Consider the following 12,821-nt stretch of genomic DNA (forward strand, 5'->3'; position numbering starts at 1 on the left):
CTCCAGGAGCCTGGCGGTCCCCTAGAGCCCGTATGGCCTGGGGGTCCCACAGCCCCCTATAGCCTGGGGAGTCCTTATAGCCCCACAGAGCACAGGGGTCCCCCATGGCCCCCCGTGGTCCAGGGTGTCCCCCCGACCTGCTGTCCCCGCTCTGCCCCCCACATGTGCCCCCGCCGCCCCCTTGTCCGTGTGTCCCCTCCACCCCTCCCGCCCCCGCGGTGGCCCCCAGTGCCCCCCCCAACCCTTCCCGGTGCTCCCAGTTCGCCCCAGTCTCCCCCAGCCGGAGAGCAGGGGCAGCTCTTGGCCCCGGGCCGCGCTCGGGAACGGCCGCCGGTGCCCCGGGCTCTGTCCCGCTACCGGGGGCGGCCGAGGGCACTGGGCGGGGGCCCGTCCCGCTCCCGGTGCCTGTCCCGGGGCGTCCCGCCGCATCCGGGCGGGGGCGCGGGGGCCGTCCCGGTACCGGGGGCCGTCCCGGTGCGGCGGGGCGGGGCGGGACAGCGGGAGACAAAGGAGAAAACTTCGCGGAGAGCGAGAGAGCGGCCGGGACACCGGGAGCCGCCGGGACACCGGCCCCCCCGAGCCCCCGGCCCGGCGCACGGGACCGCCCCCGGGTATCGGCCCCCCCGACAGCAGGACCGGGGCGGCCGGACCCCCCGTCCGGGAAACCGGGGCGGCCGGAGCCACCCCCGTCCCGAGCCCCGGGTCGTCCCTGAACCCCCCGGGCCCCCCCGGAGCGCAGCGTGATGCAGCGGGTCTGAGTGAGCGGCCCCGCGTCCGCGGTGAGTGCGGGGGGGGCACCGGGACCGACACTGGGGGGCACCGGGACCGGGGGGGACGCTGGGGGGCGCGGGGGCACCGGGACTGGGGGGGCACCGGGGTGCACGGGGGGCACCGGGACCGACACTGGGGGGCACAGGGACCAGGAGGGAAACCGGGGGGACACAGTGGGGCACGGAGTGTCGGGGGGCACCGGCACATGCGGAGAGGGCACGGCAGGGCGCCGGGGCTCTGGGGGGCTGTGGGGGATGGAGTGGGCACACGCGAGGGACGAGGGGCACAGAGGGGACATGGGGCCAGGGGCCCACGGGGCACGAGGAGGGGGCACAGAACTTGGGGGGGAGCCCGGGGAGGGCAGCGTCTGGGAAGCCATGGGGCCTGGGGGACACTGGGGACAGTGGGACGAGGTGACCGGGAGGGGACGTAGGGGACAGGGGTCATGGTGGGACTCGGGGTTGGGGGGGGGTCACGTGGTTGTGAAGGACATGAGGGGACGGGATGGGGCTGTAAGGGGACAGGGGAGCGGGGGACCCGGGGCTTGGGGGACCCAGAGGTCTGGGGACAGGAGGGTCAGGGGGTTCTGGGGTACAAGGGGGTCCTGGAGGGGACACAGGGGAGATACAGGTCTGGGGGTCAACCTGGGTGACCAGGGGGGCCCTGGGGCAGGGCTGGGGGGGATAATGGGCCAGAGCGGAGGGTGGACAGGTGGCCCGGGGCTGCGGAGGAGGATGTGGGGGTACAGGGAGACACAGGGGGTGAGGGGGACATGGGGTTGGGGGCCACAGGGGTCCCAGAGGAACGTGGGGTCCCAGGGCCCCGGAGCAGAGCAGGGGGGACAGGAGGGATGTTGGGGATGTGGCTGGGGACATGGGGTCAGGGGACAGGAGCGTCCTGGGGAGGGTACAGGGAAGATGTGGCATCTCAGGGACAGGGGCTGTGGGTGACAAATAATGTCCCATGGAGGGAGACAGGGGGATCCTGGAATGGACAAGGGGTGGGGGGGTCCCGCAGGGGGACACGGGGGTTTCCTGGAGGGATGGGGAGAGCAGAGGGTCCTGGAGTGGGACAGAGAGGCCTGGGGACACAGGGGGGTCCTGGGGCACAGGGAGGGGTGGCAGAGGCTCATCCCTGTCCCCATCCCCTTCCCGTAATGGCCCCAGCTGTCCCTGGGTGGGGCCGGGCTGGCGGGGGCCCAACACCCCCGCAGACCCCCCCCCCGGCGCCACGACGTGGCTCTGGGCGGTCCCGGGGCTCTGCCCCCCGCGGGCGTTGCGGCTGGCTTGGGGGGGAGCACAGGGACCCCAATGTGGCAGCCCCCCCCGTGTCCCCCAGGGAGGTGACGCGGGGGCCTGAGCTGCCGCGTCCCTGCAGGACGATGAAGCTGCCACCCGCCTGCTGCCGGCTCCAGACGCTGGGGGCTGCCCTGGGGGTCTGCGTCACCATCGGCTTCACCGTGCAGCTCCTGGGGGGGCCCTTCCAGCGCAGGTGAGACCCCCACAGCCCCCCCGGCTCCCCACATGCTGCACCCCAAAATCCCCTGGGGAGTCACCCTGGAGATGTCCCAGGTCGGGTGGGATGCGGGTCCCCGACCCCTCGGGCATCCCCCAGATGGATGGGGTGGGGTGTCCCAACCCTCTGGGGGTCCCACGACGAGTCCCTGTCCCCTTGGACGGCTGGGGCCAGGCAGGACAGGGGGATCCCTACCCGCACCCCCTGACCCCGCCGTGTGTCCTCAGGGCCCCCGCGGCCCCCGGCGGCCGCCCCCCGGCTCCCTGCCAGCCCCGCACCCACCTGGTGTTCCTGAAGACGCACAAGACGGGGGGCAGCAGCGTGGTGAACCTGCTGCACCGCTTCGGGGAGGCGCGGGGGCTGCGCTTCGCCCTGCCCCACCGCTACCAGTTCGGGTACCCCAGCCCCTTCCGGGCCGAGCGGGTCAAGGGGTACCGCCCCGGGGGTCCCCCCTTCGACATCATCTGCCACCACATGCGCTTCAACCTCACCGAGGTACCGGGGGCGCGGGGGGACAGCGGGGACGCGGCAGCTGCATTGGGGGGAGATGGGGGGACGTGGGGGAGTGGGGCTGGGACGTGGGATGGAGAGGGGTGGGGGTCAGCGCTGGGGTGGGATGGCTGGGGGCACCCGGGGGAGGTGGGGGACATCAGGGGGAGACGGAGGAGGTCTGGGGAGATTTGGAAAGAGAAAGGATGTCTGGCGGAGCCGGGGGATGCCCGGGGGCATGCGGGGCGTCGGGGGCAGATGGGGGACATCCCGTAAGGCAGAAGAGGTCTGGGGGCAACGGGACGGCTGGGGGAGACGGAGGGGGCCGGGGGGAGCCGGGGGACATGGGGGGCACGGAGAGGGCGCAGCCGGCGGCTGCCCCGGTGGGTGCCGAGCTGCTGCCGCGGTTCCTGCCCAGGTGCAGAAGGTGATGCCCAACGACAGCTTCTACTTCTCCATCGTGCGGGACCCCGGCACGCTGGGCGAGTCGGCCTTCGCCTACTACCGGGCCGTGGCGCCGGCCTTCCGCCGCGCCCCGTCGCTGGCCGCTTTCCTGGCGGCCCCGGGGCGCTTCTACGAGGCCGGGGCGCGGGGCAACCACTACGCCCGCAACCTGCAGTGGTTCGACTTCGGGCTGCCGGCGGCGGGTGACGGGGACGGGGTGGCGGTGGCGGCGGCGCTGGCGGGGCTGGAGCGCGCCTTCGCCCTGGTGCTGCTGGCCGAGCACTTCGACGAGTCGCTGGTGCTGCTGCGCGAGGCCCTGTGCTGGCCCGAGGAGGCCGTGGCCGCCTTCGCCCACAACGGCCGCCCGGCCGGCGACGGACCCCGCGTCTCGCCCGCCCAGGCCGCCCGCCTGCGCGCCTGGAACGGCCTCGACTGGGCGCTCTACGCCCACCTCAACCGCTCCTTCTGGCGCCGGGCCGAGGCCTTCGGGGCCGCCCGCCTGCGGGAGGAGGTGGCCCGCCTGCGCCAGCGCCGCGCCGCCCTGGCCCGCCGCTGCCTGCGTGGCGGCGGACCCCTGCCCGCCCGCGCCATCGCCGACGGCCGCCTGCGCCCCTTCCAGCCCGCCGGCCGCGCGCAGATCCTGGGGTACGCGCTGCGGGCCGGGCTGCCCCCCGCCGAGCGGGAGCGCTGCGCTCGCCTCGCCACCCCCGAGCTGCAGTACAAGGACATCCTCGACCGGCGGCAGTTCGGGGGGGGCAACGCATCCGTCCCGGCCGGGGGGTAGCGGGGCGGGGGGGGCCCCGACAGCGACGCGTGGCCCGGGAACGGCGCTGTGCCTCGGTTTACCTGGGCCAGGCGATGGGTCCCCTGACCCCGACAGGGATCGGGGTCCCCCCATGGAACCACTTGACGCCTCAGTTTACCTGCTGGGGGTAGTGCTGCCCCCGCGGTCTGGTAGGGATTGGGGCCACCCCACGGTACAGCTCCGTGCCTCAGTTTACCTGGGCTAGTAACGGCCACCCCTAACCCTGACAGGGATTGGGGTCCTCCCACGGTACCGCCCCGTGCCTCAGTTTACCCGGGCCGGGCAATGCCCCCCGCCCCGCCATGGTACAGCTCCGTGCCTCGGTTTACCCGGGCTGGGCAATGCCCCCCCACCCCCCCCGCCCCGCCATGGTACACTCCGTGCCTCAGTTTACCCGGGCTGGGTAATGGCCCCGCCCCCTGGGGATCAGCCCCGCCCCCCTCCACGTGCACACGCAGCCCCACCGCCCCCCAGGGGGCGGGGCTGGCGCAGGCCCCGCCTCATCAAGGCTCGCTTCGTGGTAACTATGGCAATAAAGACTGGAATCAGGCCTCTGATTGGGTGCTGCTGCTGCCAGTCACTCGGCGGGGATGTCCCACCTCCGGGGGGTTGGAGGAGATCTCCCACAGGCGTAGCAGGAGAGGAAGTCCCGCCCCTCTGGCGGCGATTGGTTCCTGTGCCGGAGGCGGAGCATCGGTGCGCTCGGCGCTCGGCTGCCCGGCCCGGTCCGGCCCGATCCAGGCGCTCGGAACTCGGTCCCCCGTCCTGCGCACGCCGCTCCCAGCCGCGCCCGGTCGCTCCCGCAGCGCCGCGCGGACCCGGACTCGGACCCGCTCCCGGGACCCCCGGCCCGGCCCACCCCGGCACCTCCCCCGGACCCGCTCCCGGGACCCCCGGCCCGGCCCCATCCCGGCACCTCCCCGGACCCGCTCCCGGGACCCCCGGCCCGGCCCCACCCCGGCACCTCCCCGGACCTGCTCCCGGGACCCCCGGCCCGGCCCCCCCCGGCACCTCCCCCGGACCCGGATCCGCTTCCGGGATCCCCGGCCTCTCTCGGCACCTCCCCTGGCGCGGCCCGGCTCCGGGAGACCTTCCGGGCACGTCCGGCCCGGCACCCCGACCCCCGGCATCCCCTCCCCGGTGCGGCCCCGGGATCGCCCCCGCCCCGGGCCCCTCGTCTCCGGGGTTTCCCCTGGCCCGGAACCCGCCGGTGCCCCGGTATCGCCCCCCGGGACCCTGCTGCACCCCCCGCGCTCCATCCCCCGGTAGGGCCAGGCCCCGGCGCCCCTCCCCATTGCCGGGTCCCCGCTCCGGTCCCTGGGTCTGTCCCTCGCCCCTGAGGTCACGCGATTCTCCCCGGTTCTCCCGGTCCTCAGCCCCCCCGGGGCCGGTGCCCATGGAGTCGCAGTGCGATTACTTCATGTACTTCCCGGCGGTGCCGTTCGCGGCCCGGGAGCTGCTGTCGGGGGAACCGGGCCGGTACCGGGCGCTGCCCCGCCGCAACCACCTCTACCTGGGCGAGACCGTCCGGTTCCTCCTGGTGCTCCGCTGCCGCCCCGGCAGCGGCGGCGGCGGCACCGGGCTGGGCCGGCCGCCCTGGGCCGAGCTGGCCGCCTCTCTGGCCGCCCTGGCCAGCGTCAGCCCTGGCGGCACAGAGGCCGGCGGGGACCGGGCCGGGGCTGGGGACTCGGACGGCACCGGGGATGGCACTGGGAGCGGAGCCTCGCCCGAGCCCACCGTCTTCCGGGAGTGCCGGGCCCTGCTGACGCACAGCCAGGGCCCCCCGGGGCGCCCCGCTGCCGGGGTGGGTGACGGGGACCCAGGGGGAGTCAGGGGGGGACAGGGGGACAAGGGAGGATTTGGGGGGGACAAGGGCACGTGGGAGCGAGGGAGGGACCTGGGAACAAGAAGGATGTGGGGACGAAGGGGGACGTGGGGACGAGGACCGAGGGAGGACATGGCACAGGGGAGGACAAGGGGGACGTGGAGGGGGATGGGTCCGAGGGCCACCACGGCGCTGAGCCCCGCTGTGTCCCCAGATACCAGTGGAGGACCCCATCGTGTCCACGGACGAGGTCATCTTCCCCCTGACCATCTCCCTCGACAAGCTGCCGCCTGGCACCGTCAAGGCCAAGGTGAGGCCGAGGGGGCACGGGAAGGGACACTGGGGACAGCGTGGGAATGTTGGGGACAGCACGGGGACCTCAAGGGCAGGAGGGGACCTTGGGGACAATGTGTACTCATCAGAGACAGGATCTTAGGGACAGTGTGGGAGCACAGAGCTGGCGCAGAGATCTAGTCCTGATCCTTCTTTCTGGGTCCATCAAGGGCAAGATAGAATTTGGGGACTGGGGGGATCTTGGTCACAATGTGGGTACCTTGGGGACAGCATAGTGACATGGGATGGAGAGCAGGATCCAGCCATGCTCCCCCCTCTCCGGGTCCACAAAAGTCACTTGGGGTAGGCGTGGGGGACAGGAGGAGCTGTGGGGACAGAGGGGGAGCTCGGGGCTCGACCTGGGCCAGCCGTGACCCCTGTCTTCGCTGTCCTCAGATCGTGGTGACAGTGTGGAAAAGGGACACGGAGCCGCCCGAGCTGCAGGAGGGCGGCGGGTACCTCAGCCTGCTGCAGACGCGGGCGCCCGCGCACGTCTTCCGCCAGGAGCAGGGGGCCTTCAAGGCGCAGGGTAGGATCGTCCGCGCGTCCCCTCTCCCTCCCCGTGTCCCCACATCCCGTGTCCCCTGACCGCCCGTGTCCCCGCAGTGAGCACCTTGCTGACGGTGCTGCCCCCGCCCGTGGTGCGATGCCGCCAGCTCACCGTGTCCGGGAAGTACCTCACCGTGCTCAAAGGTGAGGGGGACAGGGCGGTGGCACGGGGACAGGGGTCCCAGGGCAGCTGGGATGGGGACAGGGGTGGCATCTGTGGGGCAGCTGCAATGGAGCAGAGGATGCGGGGCTGGGGAGGACGTGACACGGGCTGGTCAGGGCCACGACAGCATCCGCTGTGCTGTCCCCTGATGTCCCCGTCCCCCAGTGCTCAACGGCTGGTCCCAGGAGGAGATCTCGCTGTGGGACGTGCAGATCCTGCCCAACTTCAACGCCAGTTACCTGCCCGTCATGCCCGACGGCTCCGTGCTGCTGGTCGATGACGTCTGGTGAGCGCTGAGACAGGCAAGGGACTGTCCGTGGGGCCGGGGGGGGGGGGGTCTCCCACCCCATCGGGCCCCCCATTTTCCTCAGGACGGGGCTGTGCCATATCCCTGGCCCCACCCTGGGGGAGCCCTGGGGGACACTGCCAGCCCCGGGCTGGCAACACGGGTCCCCGCGTGTCACTGAGCCGTCCCCGCGCCCCGTCCCGCAGCCACCACTCGGGCGAGGTGCCTGTGGGCGCCTTCTGCCGCGTGGCCGGCGCTGGCTCGGCCTGTCCCTGCGCCCTCAGCGCCCTTGAGGAGCACAACTTCCTCTTCCAGCTCCAGGCGCCCGAGAGGCCCCCTGAGGACGCCAAGGAGGTGAGGGGACACTGGGGGGACCCTCAGGGCTGGGGGGACACGGGGGGTGACTGTTGGGAGATGTTGTCTGGGTCAGGATCAGTGGCTACCGTCCTGGTGAGTGGCCTGGGGGACGCCATCCTTGTCCAGGGGTCCTTGTGCTCCCCTGGGGGGAGCAGAGACCACCCTGGCTGTGACTTGGGGCCACTGTCCTTGTTGTGGGGGACCGTCCTTTTCGGGCCCTGAGGTGTCTGTCCTTGCCGGGTAGCCTAGGGGGACGTGGGGATGTTGGGGACTGTCCTTGCGGGGAGCAGTGGTGACAGGGACATCTCTGACCCCATTGTCCCCCCACCCAGGGCTTGGAGGTGCCACTGGTGGCCGTGATCCAGTGGTCAACGCCAAAACTGCCCTTCACCAGCAGCATCTACACGCATTACCGGTGAGAGCCGCCCCAAGGGTCCTCGATGTGCCCTGTCCCCAAGCGGGGCGGGACCCCCAGGTCCTCCTGCCCCAAGGAAGGGGACCCAGAGATATCCCTGCCCCGGCTTGTGCCATTATCGTCATGTCCTGGGGCTGCCACGTGGCCGTCTCCGTGTCCCTGTCCCCATGTCCCCGGGGCTCCGCGGGGCTGCCCCACGTTGCTAACGCCACGTCCCCACGTCAGTAACCCCCTGCCGTCCCCAGGCTGCCGAGCATCCGCCTGGAGCGGCCGCGCTTCGTGATGACGGCTGCCTGCGAGTCCCCGGTGCGGGCCCGGCAGCGCTTCACCGTCACCTACACGCTGCTCAACGACCTCCAGGACTTCCTGGCCGTTCGCCTCGTCTGGACACCCGAGACCGCCACGGCTGGTGGGGACAGAGGGGATGGGGCCTGGCAGGGCACCGAGGGGTCAGGGAGGGGATGAGAGGGGCTGGGGGTGCCTCGGCGCAGCTGAGAGGGGACAGGTGGGGTGGGGGAAGCGGGTTGGCGATGCGGGGAGGCCAGGAGGGGACAGCGGTAGCCAGGAGGTGCCGGAGGTGGCCGGGCAGGGGCCGGCAGTCCCGTCCCCGCCACGCCGGTGGTCCCCGCAGGGAAGAAGCTGTCCGGGGAGGAGCGCCGGGCCACGCAGGCGGCGCTGGACGCCATCGTGTGCCACACGCCGCTCAACAACCTGGGCTACTCGCGCAAGGGCAGCGCCCTCACCATCCGCGTGGCCTTCCAGGCGCTGCGGGCCGGGCTCTTTGAGGTGAGGCCGCCCGGCCGCGGGGCCCCCGGGGCCGCCCCGGGGCCTGGCCCGGCGTCACGGCGTCCCCTCTGCGTCCCCAGCTGTCCCAGCACATGAAGCTGAAGCTGCAGTTCACGGCCAGCGTGGCCAACCCGCCGCCCGAGGCCCGGCCCGTCTCCCGCAAGAGCAGCCCCAGCAGCCCGGCCGTGCGGGACCTGGTGGAGCGGCACCAGGCCGGGCTGGGCCGGTCCCAGTCCTTCTCCCACCAGCAGCCGTCGCGCAGCCACCTCATGAGGTACTGGGGGGGACAGCGGGGACCTGGCGGAGGGACACGTGGGAGGAGCAGAGCACCCGGGGCAGGGTTGGAAGGGACCCCTGGAACGAGAGGGGCACGGCGGTGGGATCAGAGCAGGGCTGGGGCGGCACGCGGAAGGGTGGGGGGACGGGCAGGACAGGGCTGGGGCGCACCTGGGGCGGGGGGACACCCAGGACGGGGGTGGATGTGGTGGGGGCTGATGGGGAGACACCAGGGTGACACCTGGGGCAGGAGGGAGACCGGGGAGGACATGGCACAGCTCCCGGACTGGAACACGGGGAGGAGACAGCCAGCCCCGCGGGGATGTGGGGAAGGGACAGCCAGCCCTGCAGGGACCCGGGCCAGCTCCCCTCACCTCCCCACGCTGCAGGTCGGGCAGCGTGATGGAGCGACGTGCCATCACCCCGCCGGTGGGGTCCCCCGTGGGGCGTCCCCTCTACCTGCCCCCCGAGAAGACGGTGCTGTCCCTGGACAAGATTGCCAAGCGGGAGTGCAAGGTGCTGGTCGTGGAGCCTGTCAAGTGACGGGGACCTTGGGGACATCGGGGATGGACGAATCCTGCTGCATCCTGGAGACTGCACTGGAAGGGCCAAGCTTGCGGGGGGGAGGGGGACATGGGGGGTCGGGGATGAGGCCGCGTCCCCGCGCCCCCAGGGGATGAACCTGCTGCTTCACTGGGACTGGACTAGAATGTGCCACGAGGGGACTAATGGGGACAGGGGTCTGTCCCCAGCCTGGGGGTGACGATGTTTTGGGGATGGGGGTGGCACAGGGGAAGCAGGGGGGGACGTCCTGCGGCCGGTCCCAGCGCTGTTTACACCCCTGTGGCTTCCTGCGTTGCCTTGAACTTGGCTGCTTGTGGGGGGGAGGGATGGGGGGGAATAAGGGGACCCGGACCTGTCCCTGGGGCCACGGGGGACACCGGGACCTGTCCCCGGGGCGCCGAGTCACAGGTGGGTCCTGCACTGCCAGCCCCTGCGCCCTGCTGGGGATGGGGCCCTCCGGCTCCCCGTTATTTATTCGTCTCCGCGCCGGCTGCCGTCCGTGTGCGCGTGCCAATAAAGCGCTGGCCTGGACACGGGGACAAGTCTGTCACCGGGGAGGGCAGGGGATGCTGGGGTGACTCGGGGTGTCGCAGGGAGCCCCCTCTCCTGCGTGAGGGCTCAGCTCACCCCGTGCCCTGTCCTGAGGGGACCCGTATCCGCCCCCACACCCTGAAGAAGCCAGACGGGGGAACCAGGACATAAATTTATTGCCTCAACAGAAGGACAATGTGCCCAGAGGGGGTGACGCTGCGGGGCCCCGAGGCACGCAGGGGACACCACATGGCCTTGGGGACTGCAGGGATGAGGAGGACCAGTCCCCAAGGCCCTCGAGGTGACAGGGACACGAGTGGGTGTCACTGCAGGGCCCTGGGGCTGGCAGAGACAGGGGAGCTGGTGTCCCCCCGCCAAGGCCCCGGGGACAGCAGGGACGTCTCTCAGATGGCAACGGGCTCCTGCACGTGGTTCTGCCGCTTCACCACGAAGAGCTTCTGTCCAGAGACAGTGACGAGGAGAGAGTGTTCCCCGAACACCACTGCGGGGACAGGGTGAGCACAGGGGCAGGGCCACCAGGGCCAGCACCCCAAGGACACTGGGGGCACTGCGAGGATGGGGACGGGGTGAGCATGGGGCCACTGACACCCCAGGGAGAGCACCTGGGATAGTGGGGACACCACCATGGGGACAGCATGGCGGTCGGGGCTGTTCTGGGCACAGTGGGGACAGCGTGAGGGTCACAGCTGCCCGAGGGATAGCAGGGCTACCACTGCCGGGGGGATAACCTGGGGTCACCCCTAAGACACCGGGGACAGCAGGGCCACCGCTGCCGGGGGGATAACTTGGGGTCACCCCTAAGACACCGGGGACAGCAGGGCCACCGCTATCCCCCTGGGGAGACTGCAGGGCCACCTGCATCGCCATGGGGATGGTCTGGGGGACACTGTCTTGCCCCTGGGGGTGATGTGGGGGTCGGGACACCCCAGTGACCTTCCACGCTCACCCGAGAGGCGCTTGAAGGGGGGGTCGTGGCCGCGCTGGAGCCGCAGCCCGCAGGCCGTGGCCACCAGTTCCGAGAGGATGGCGGCCGTCTGCTCATCGTTCTCCAGGTCACCCGATGACTGGTGAGGTGGGGGGGGGAAGTGCCGCGTCAGCGGGACCCCGGCGTCTGAGCGCCCCCCCCCCGCCCCGATATCTGGGTACCCCTTCCCCTCCCCCAGTGCCCGGGTGTCTGCCCCCCCCCCCCCCTCCGATAACCGGGTACCCCTCCCCCAGATATCCGGGTTCCCCTTCCACCCCCCCAGCACCCGAGCGTCTGTCCGCCCCCCCCGCCCCGGCACCCAGGTACCCCTGTCTCCCCTCTGCACCCCCCCGCCCCGCAGGGACCCCGGCCCCCCCCCCCCGGCCCTCACCGCCAGCACGGCCCCGTCGCTGATGACCAGGTAGCCCAGCTGGTCCGGGATCCGCTCCAACCCCTGGGTTAGCGCCGTGGTCTGCGGGTGGGGGGGGGCCCGTCAGCGCCCCCGGCACAGCCCCCCCCCGCCCCGATCCTCCTTCCGCCTCAGCGCCCCCTGCCCCAGCCCTCCCCAGCCCCAGTGCCCCCGGTTCCAGCCATCCCCGGGCCCCCAGTGCCCCAAAGTGCCCCCCCCCGCACCCCAGTCCCCACCAGCGCTCCCAGTGCCCCCCCCGCCCTCCCAGGGCCTCCCAGTATCCCCCTCCCCACCCACCATGGCGCCCCTCCACCGCGCCGACGGCCGCGCCCCGCCCCCTGCACCCGCCCCCGCCGCGCCATTGGCGCAGGGGTCCGCCCATCATCGTCCCACCCGCCAATGGGAGCCGGCTGGGAACGCGCGCGGTGAGGGCGTGGCCTGAGCGCCTCCCTGTGGGCAAATATTCATGTTTGTATTTGCATAGAGAGCACCGCCGGCCGCGGGGGACGACGGGTCCCCCCAGACCCCGCCCGCCCCGGGGGCTCCGCCACTCCCATTGGTCCCGCCGCGGTGGGGCGGGGCCCGTTTCCCGAGGGCGAGCGGAGCGTCAGGATCCCCCGCGACAGCGCCCCCTGGGGCACGGGGGGACGTGCGGGCCCCTGTGCTGCCCCACGGCGTGTCCCGTGTCCCCCACCCCGTGTCCCAGAAGCGGTGACCCCCGCGGAGACCCTGCGCTGGAGCCGGCTCCCGGCAGCAGCTCTGGCCCCGTGGGAGCGTGAGGAGGAAGGAGCAGCGGAGACAACCGCGACCCCCCCTCCCCGTCCCCTGCGCTGCTCGGGGGCAGGACGTAGAGAAGTCAGGAGTGAACGTGAGCCTGGGAAAAGAGAGGGGTGGGGGGAAGGTGTTTTTCAGATTTGTTCTTATTTCTCCCTACCCTACTCTGATTTTGATTGACAATAAATTAATTTCCCCAAGCCGAGGCTGTTTTGCCCGTGACAGTGATTTGCCTGTGATCTCTCGGTCCTTATCTCGACCTAAAAGGCTCTTTTGTTGTATTTTCTCCCCATCTTGTTGAGGAGGGGGAGCGACAGAGCAGCTCGGTGGGCACCAGCCAAGCTCAACCCACCACAGTTCCCTTCTGTCGGGCTCCCTGTCCCTGTTTGTTAATTCCTGCCTGTTTCTTGTGCCCCATCCCTTTTAAAACTGTCTTTCTACCTCTCCATCCCTACCTTTTTAATTCTTGCCTATGTTTCTTGAGCTCAGTTGTTTTTTAAATTTTCTCGCTACCTTTCCCTCTCTGTCTCCCTGACCTAATTTT

General features: G+C 71.6%; 3 protein-coding genes across 5 annotated transcripts; 2 read left to right on the forward strand and 1 right to left on the reverse strand.

Moving 5' to 3' along the window:
* The first annotated feature begins 387 nt into the window (after nucleotides 1-387).
* GAL3ST4 (galactose-3-O-sulfotransferase 4) lies at nucleotides 388-4,581 on the forward strand. Of its 2 annotated transcripts, none has more exons than XM_068416959.1 (4): nucleotides 388-779; nucleotides 2,110-2,262; nucleotides 2,514-2,781; nucleotides 3,194-4,581. In XM_068416959.1, the coding sequence occupies exons 2-4, from the start codon at nucleotides 2,153-2,155 to the stop codon at nucleotides 4,001-4,003; spliced, it is 1,188 nt and encodes a 395-aa protein (XP_068273060.1). In that variant the 5' UTR covers nucleotides 388-779; nucleotides 2,110-2,152; the 3' UTR covers nucleotides 4,004-4,581. The 2 variants fall into 2 exon arrangements, with proteins under 2 accessions (XP_068273060.1, XP_068273059.1); XM_068416958.1 differs by having other exon boundaries at nucleotides 2,149-2,262.
* Nucleotides 4,582-4,741: 160 nt separating this feature from the next.
* On the forward strand, nucleotides 4,742-9,783 carry TRAPPC14 (trafficking protein particle complex subunit 14). Its single transcript, XM_068416954.1, has 11 exons — nucleotides 4,742-5,828; nucleotides 6,064-6,159; nucleotides 6,579-6,711; nucleotides 6,789-6,875; nucleotides 7,060-7,180; nucleotides 7,387-7,534; nucleotides 7,870-7,952; nucleotides 8,198-8,361; nucleotides 8,584-8,738; nucleotides 8,819-9,012; nucleotides 9,404-9,783. The coding sequence occupies exons 1-11, from the start codon at nucleotides 5,421-5,423 to the stop codon at nucleotides 9,555-9,557; spliced, it is 1,743 nt and encodes a 580-aa protein (XP_068273055.1). The 5' UTR covers nucleotides 4,742-5,420; the 3' UTR covers nucleotides 9,558-9,783.
* Nucleotides 9,784-10,267: 484 nt separating this feature from the next.
* Nucleotides 10,268-11,837, reverse strand: LAMTOR4 (late endosomal/lysosomal adaptor, MAPK and MTOR activator 4). 2 transcript variants are annotated; one of them, XM_068416983.1, is made up of 4 exons: nucleotides 11,801-11,837; nucleotides 11,486-11,566; nucleotides 11,077-11,194; nucleotides 10,268-10,611 (listed from the first exon to the last, which is right to left on the reverse strand). In XM_068416983.1, exons 1-4 carry the CDS (start codon nucleotides 11,801-11,803, stop codon nucleotides 10,514-10,516), a joined length of 300 nt encoding a protein of 99 aa, XP_068273084.1. In that variant the 5' UTR covers nucleotides 11,804-11,837; the 3' UTR covers nucleotides 10,268-10,513. The 2 variants fall into 2 exon arrangements, with proteins under 2 accessions (XP_068273084.1, XP_068273085.1); XM_068416984.1 differs by lacking the exon at nucleotides 11,486-11,566.
* Nucleotides 11,838-12,821: the final 984 nt, after the last annotated feature.

Source organism: Nyctibius grandis, chromosome 21 (genome assembly GCF_013368605.1).
Source record: "Nyctibius grandis isolate bNycGra1 chromosome 21, bNycGra1.pri, whole genome shotgun sequence".
NCBI classification, from domain to species: domain Eukaryota; kingdom Metazoa; phylum Chordata; class Aves; order Nyctibiiformes; family Nyctibiidae; genus Nyctibius; species Nyctibius grandis.

What these genes read in the sequence shown, in the direction of transcription:
- GAL3ST4 (XM_068416959.1), top strand. Translation starts at nt 2,153, where the DNA reads ATGAAGCTGCCACCCGCCTGCTGCCGGCTCCAGACGCTGGGGGCTGCC. An exon ending in GGGGGGCCCTTCCAGCGCAG is followed by an intron (nt 2,263 to 2,513) that starts GTGAGACCCCCA and finishes GTGTGTCCTCAG; the next exon opens with GGCCCCCGCGGCCCCCGGCG. An exon ending in TGCGCTTCAACCTCACCGAG is followed by an intron (nt 2,782 to 3,193) that starts GTACCGGGGGCG and finishes GTTCCTGCCCAG; the next exon opens with GTGCAGAAGGTGATGCCCAA.
- TRAPPC14 (XM_068416954.1), top strand. Translation starts at nt 5,421, where the DNA reads ATGGAGTCGCAGTGCGATTACTTCATGTACTTCCCGGCGGTGCCGTTC. An exon ending in GTACCTCACCGTGCTCAAAG is followed by an intron (nt 6,876 to 7,059) that starts GTGAGGGGGACA and finishes CCCGTCCCCCAG; the next exon opens with TGCTCAACGGCTGGTCCCAG. An exon ending in CTGCTGGTCGATGACGTCTG is followed by an intron (nt 7,181 to 7,386) that starts GTGAGCGCTGAG and finishes CCCGTCCCGCAG; the next exon opens with CCACCACTCGGGCGAGGTGC.
- LAMTOR4 (XM_068416983.1), bottom strand. An exon ending in GCGACGGGGCCGTGCTGGCG is followed by an intron (nt 11,195 to 11,485) that starts GTGAGGGCCGGG and finishes CCACCTCACCAG; the next exon opens with TCATCGGGTGACCTGGAGAA. An exon ending in CCCCTTCAAGCGCCTCTCGG is followed by an intron (nt 10,612 to 11,076) that starts GTGAGCGTGGAA and finishes CTGTCCCCGCAG; the next exon opens with TGGTGTTCGGGGAACACTCT.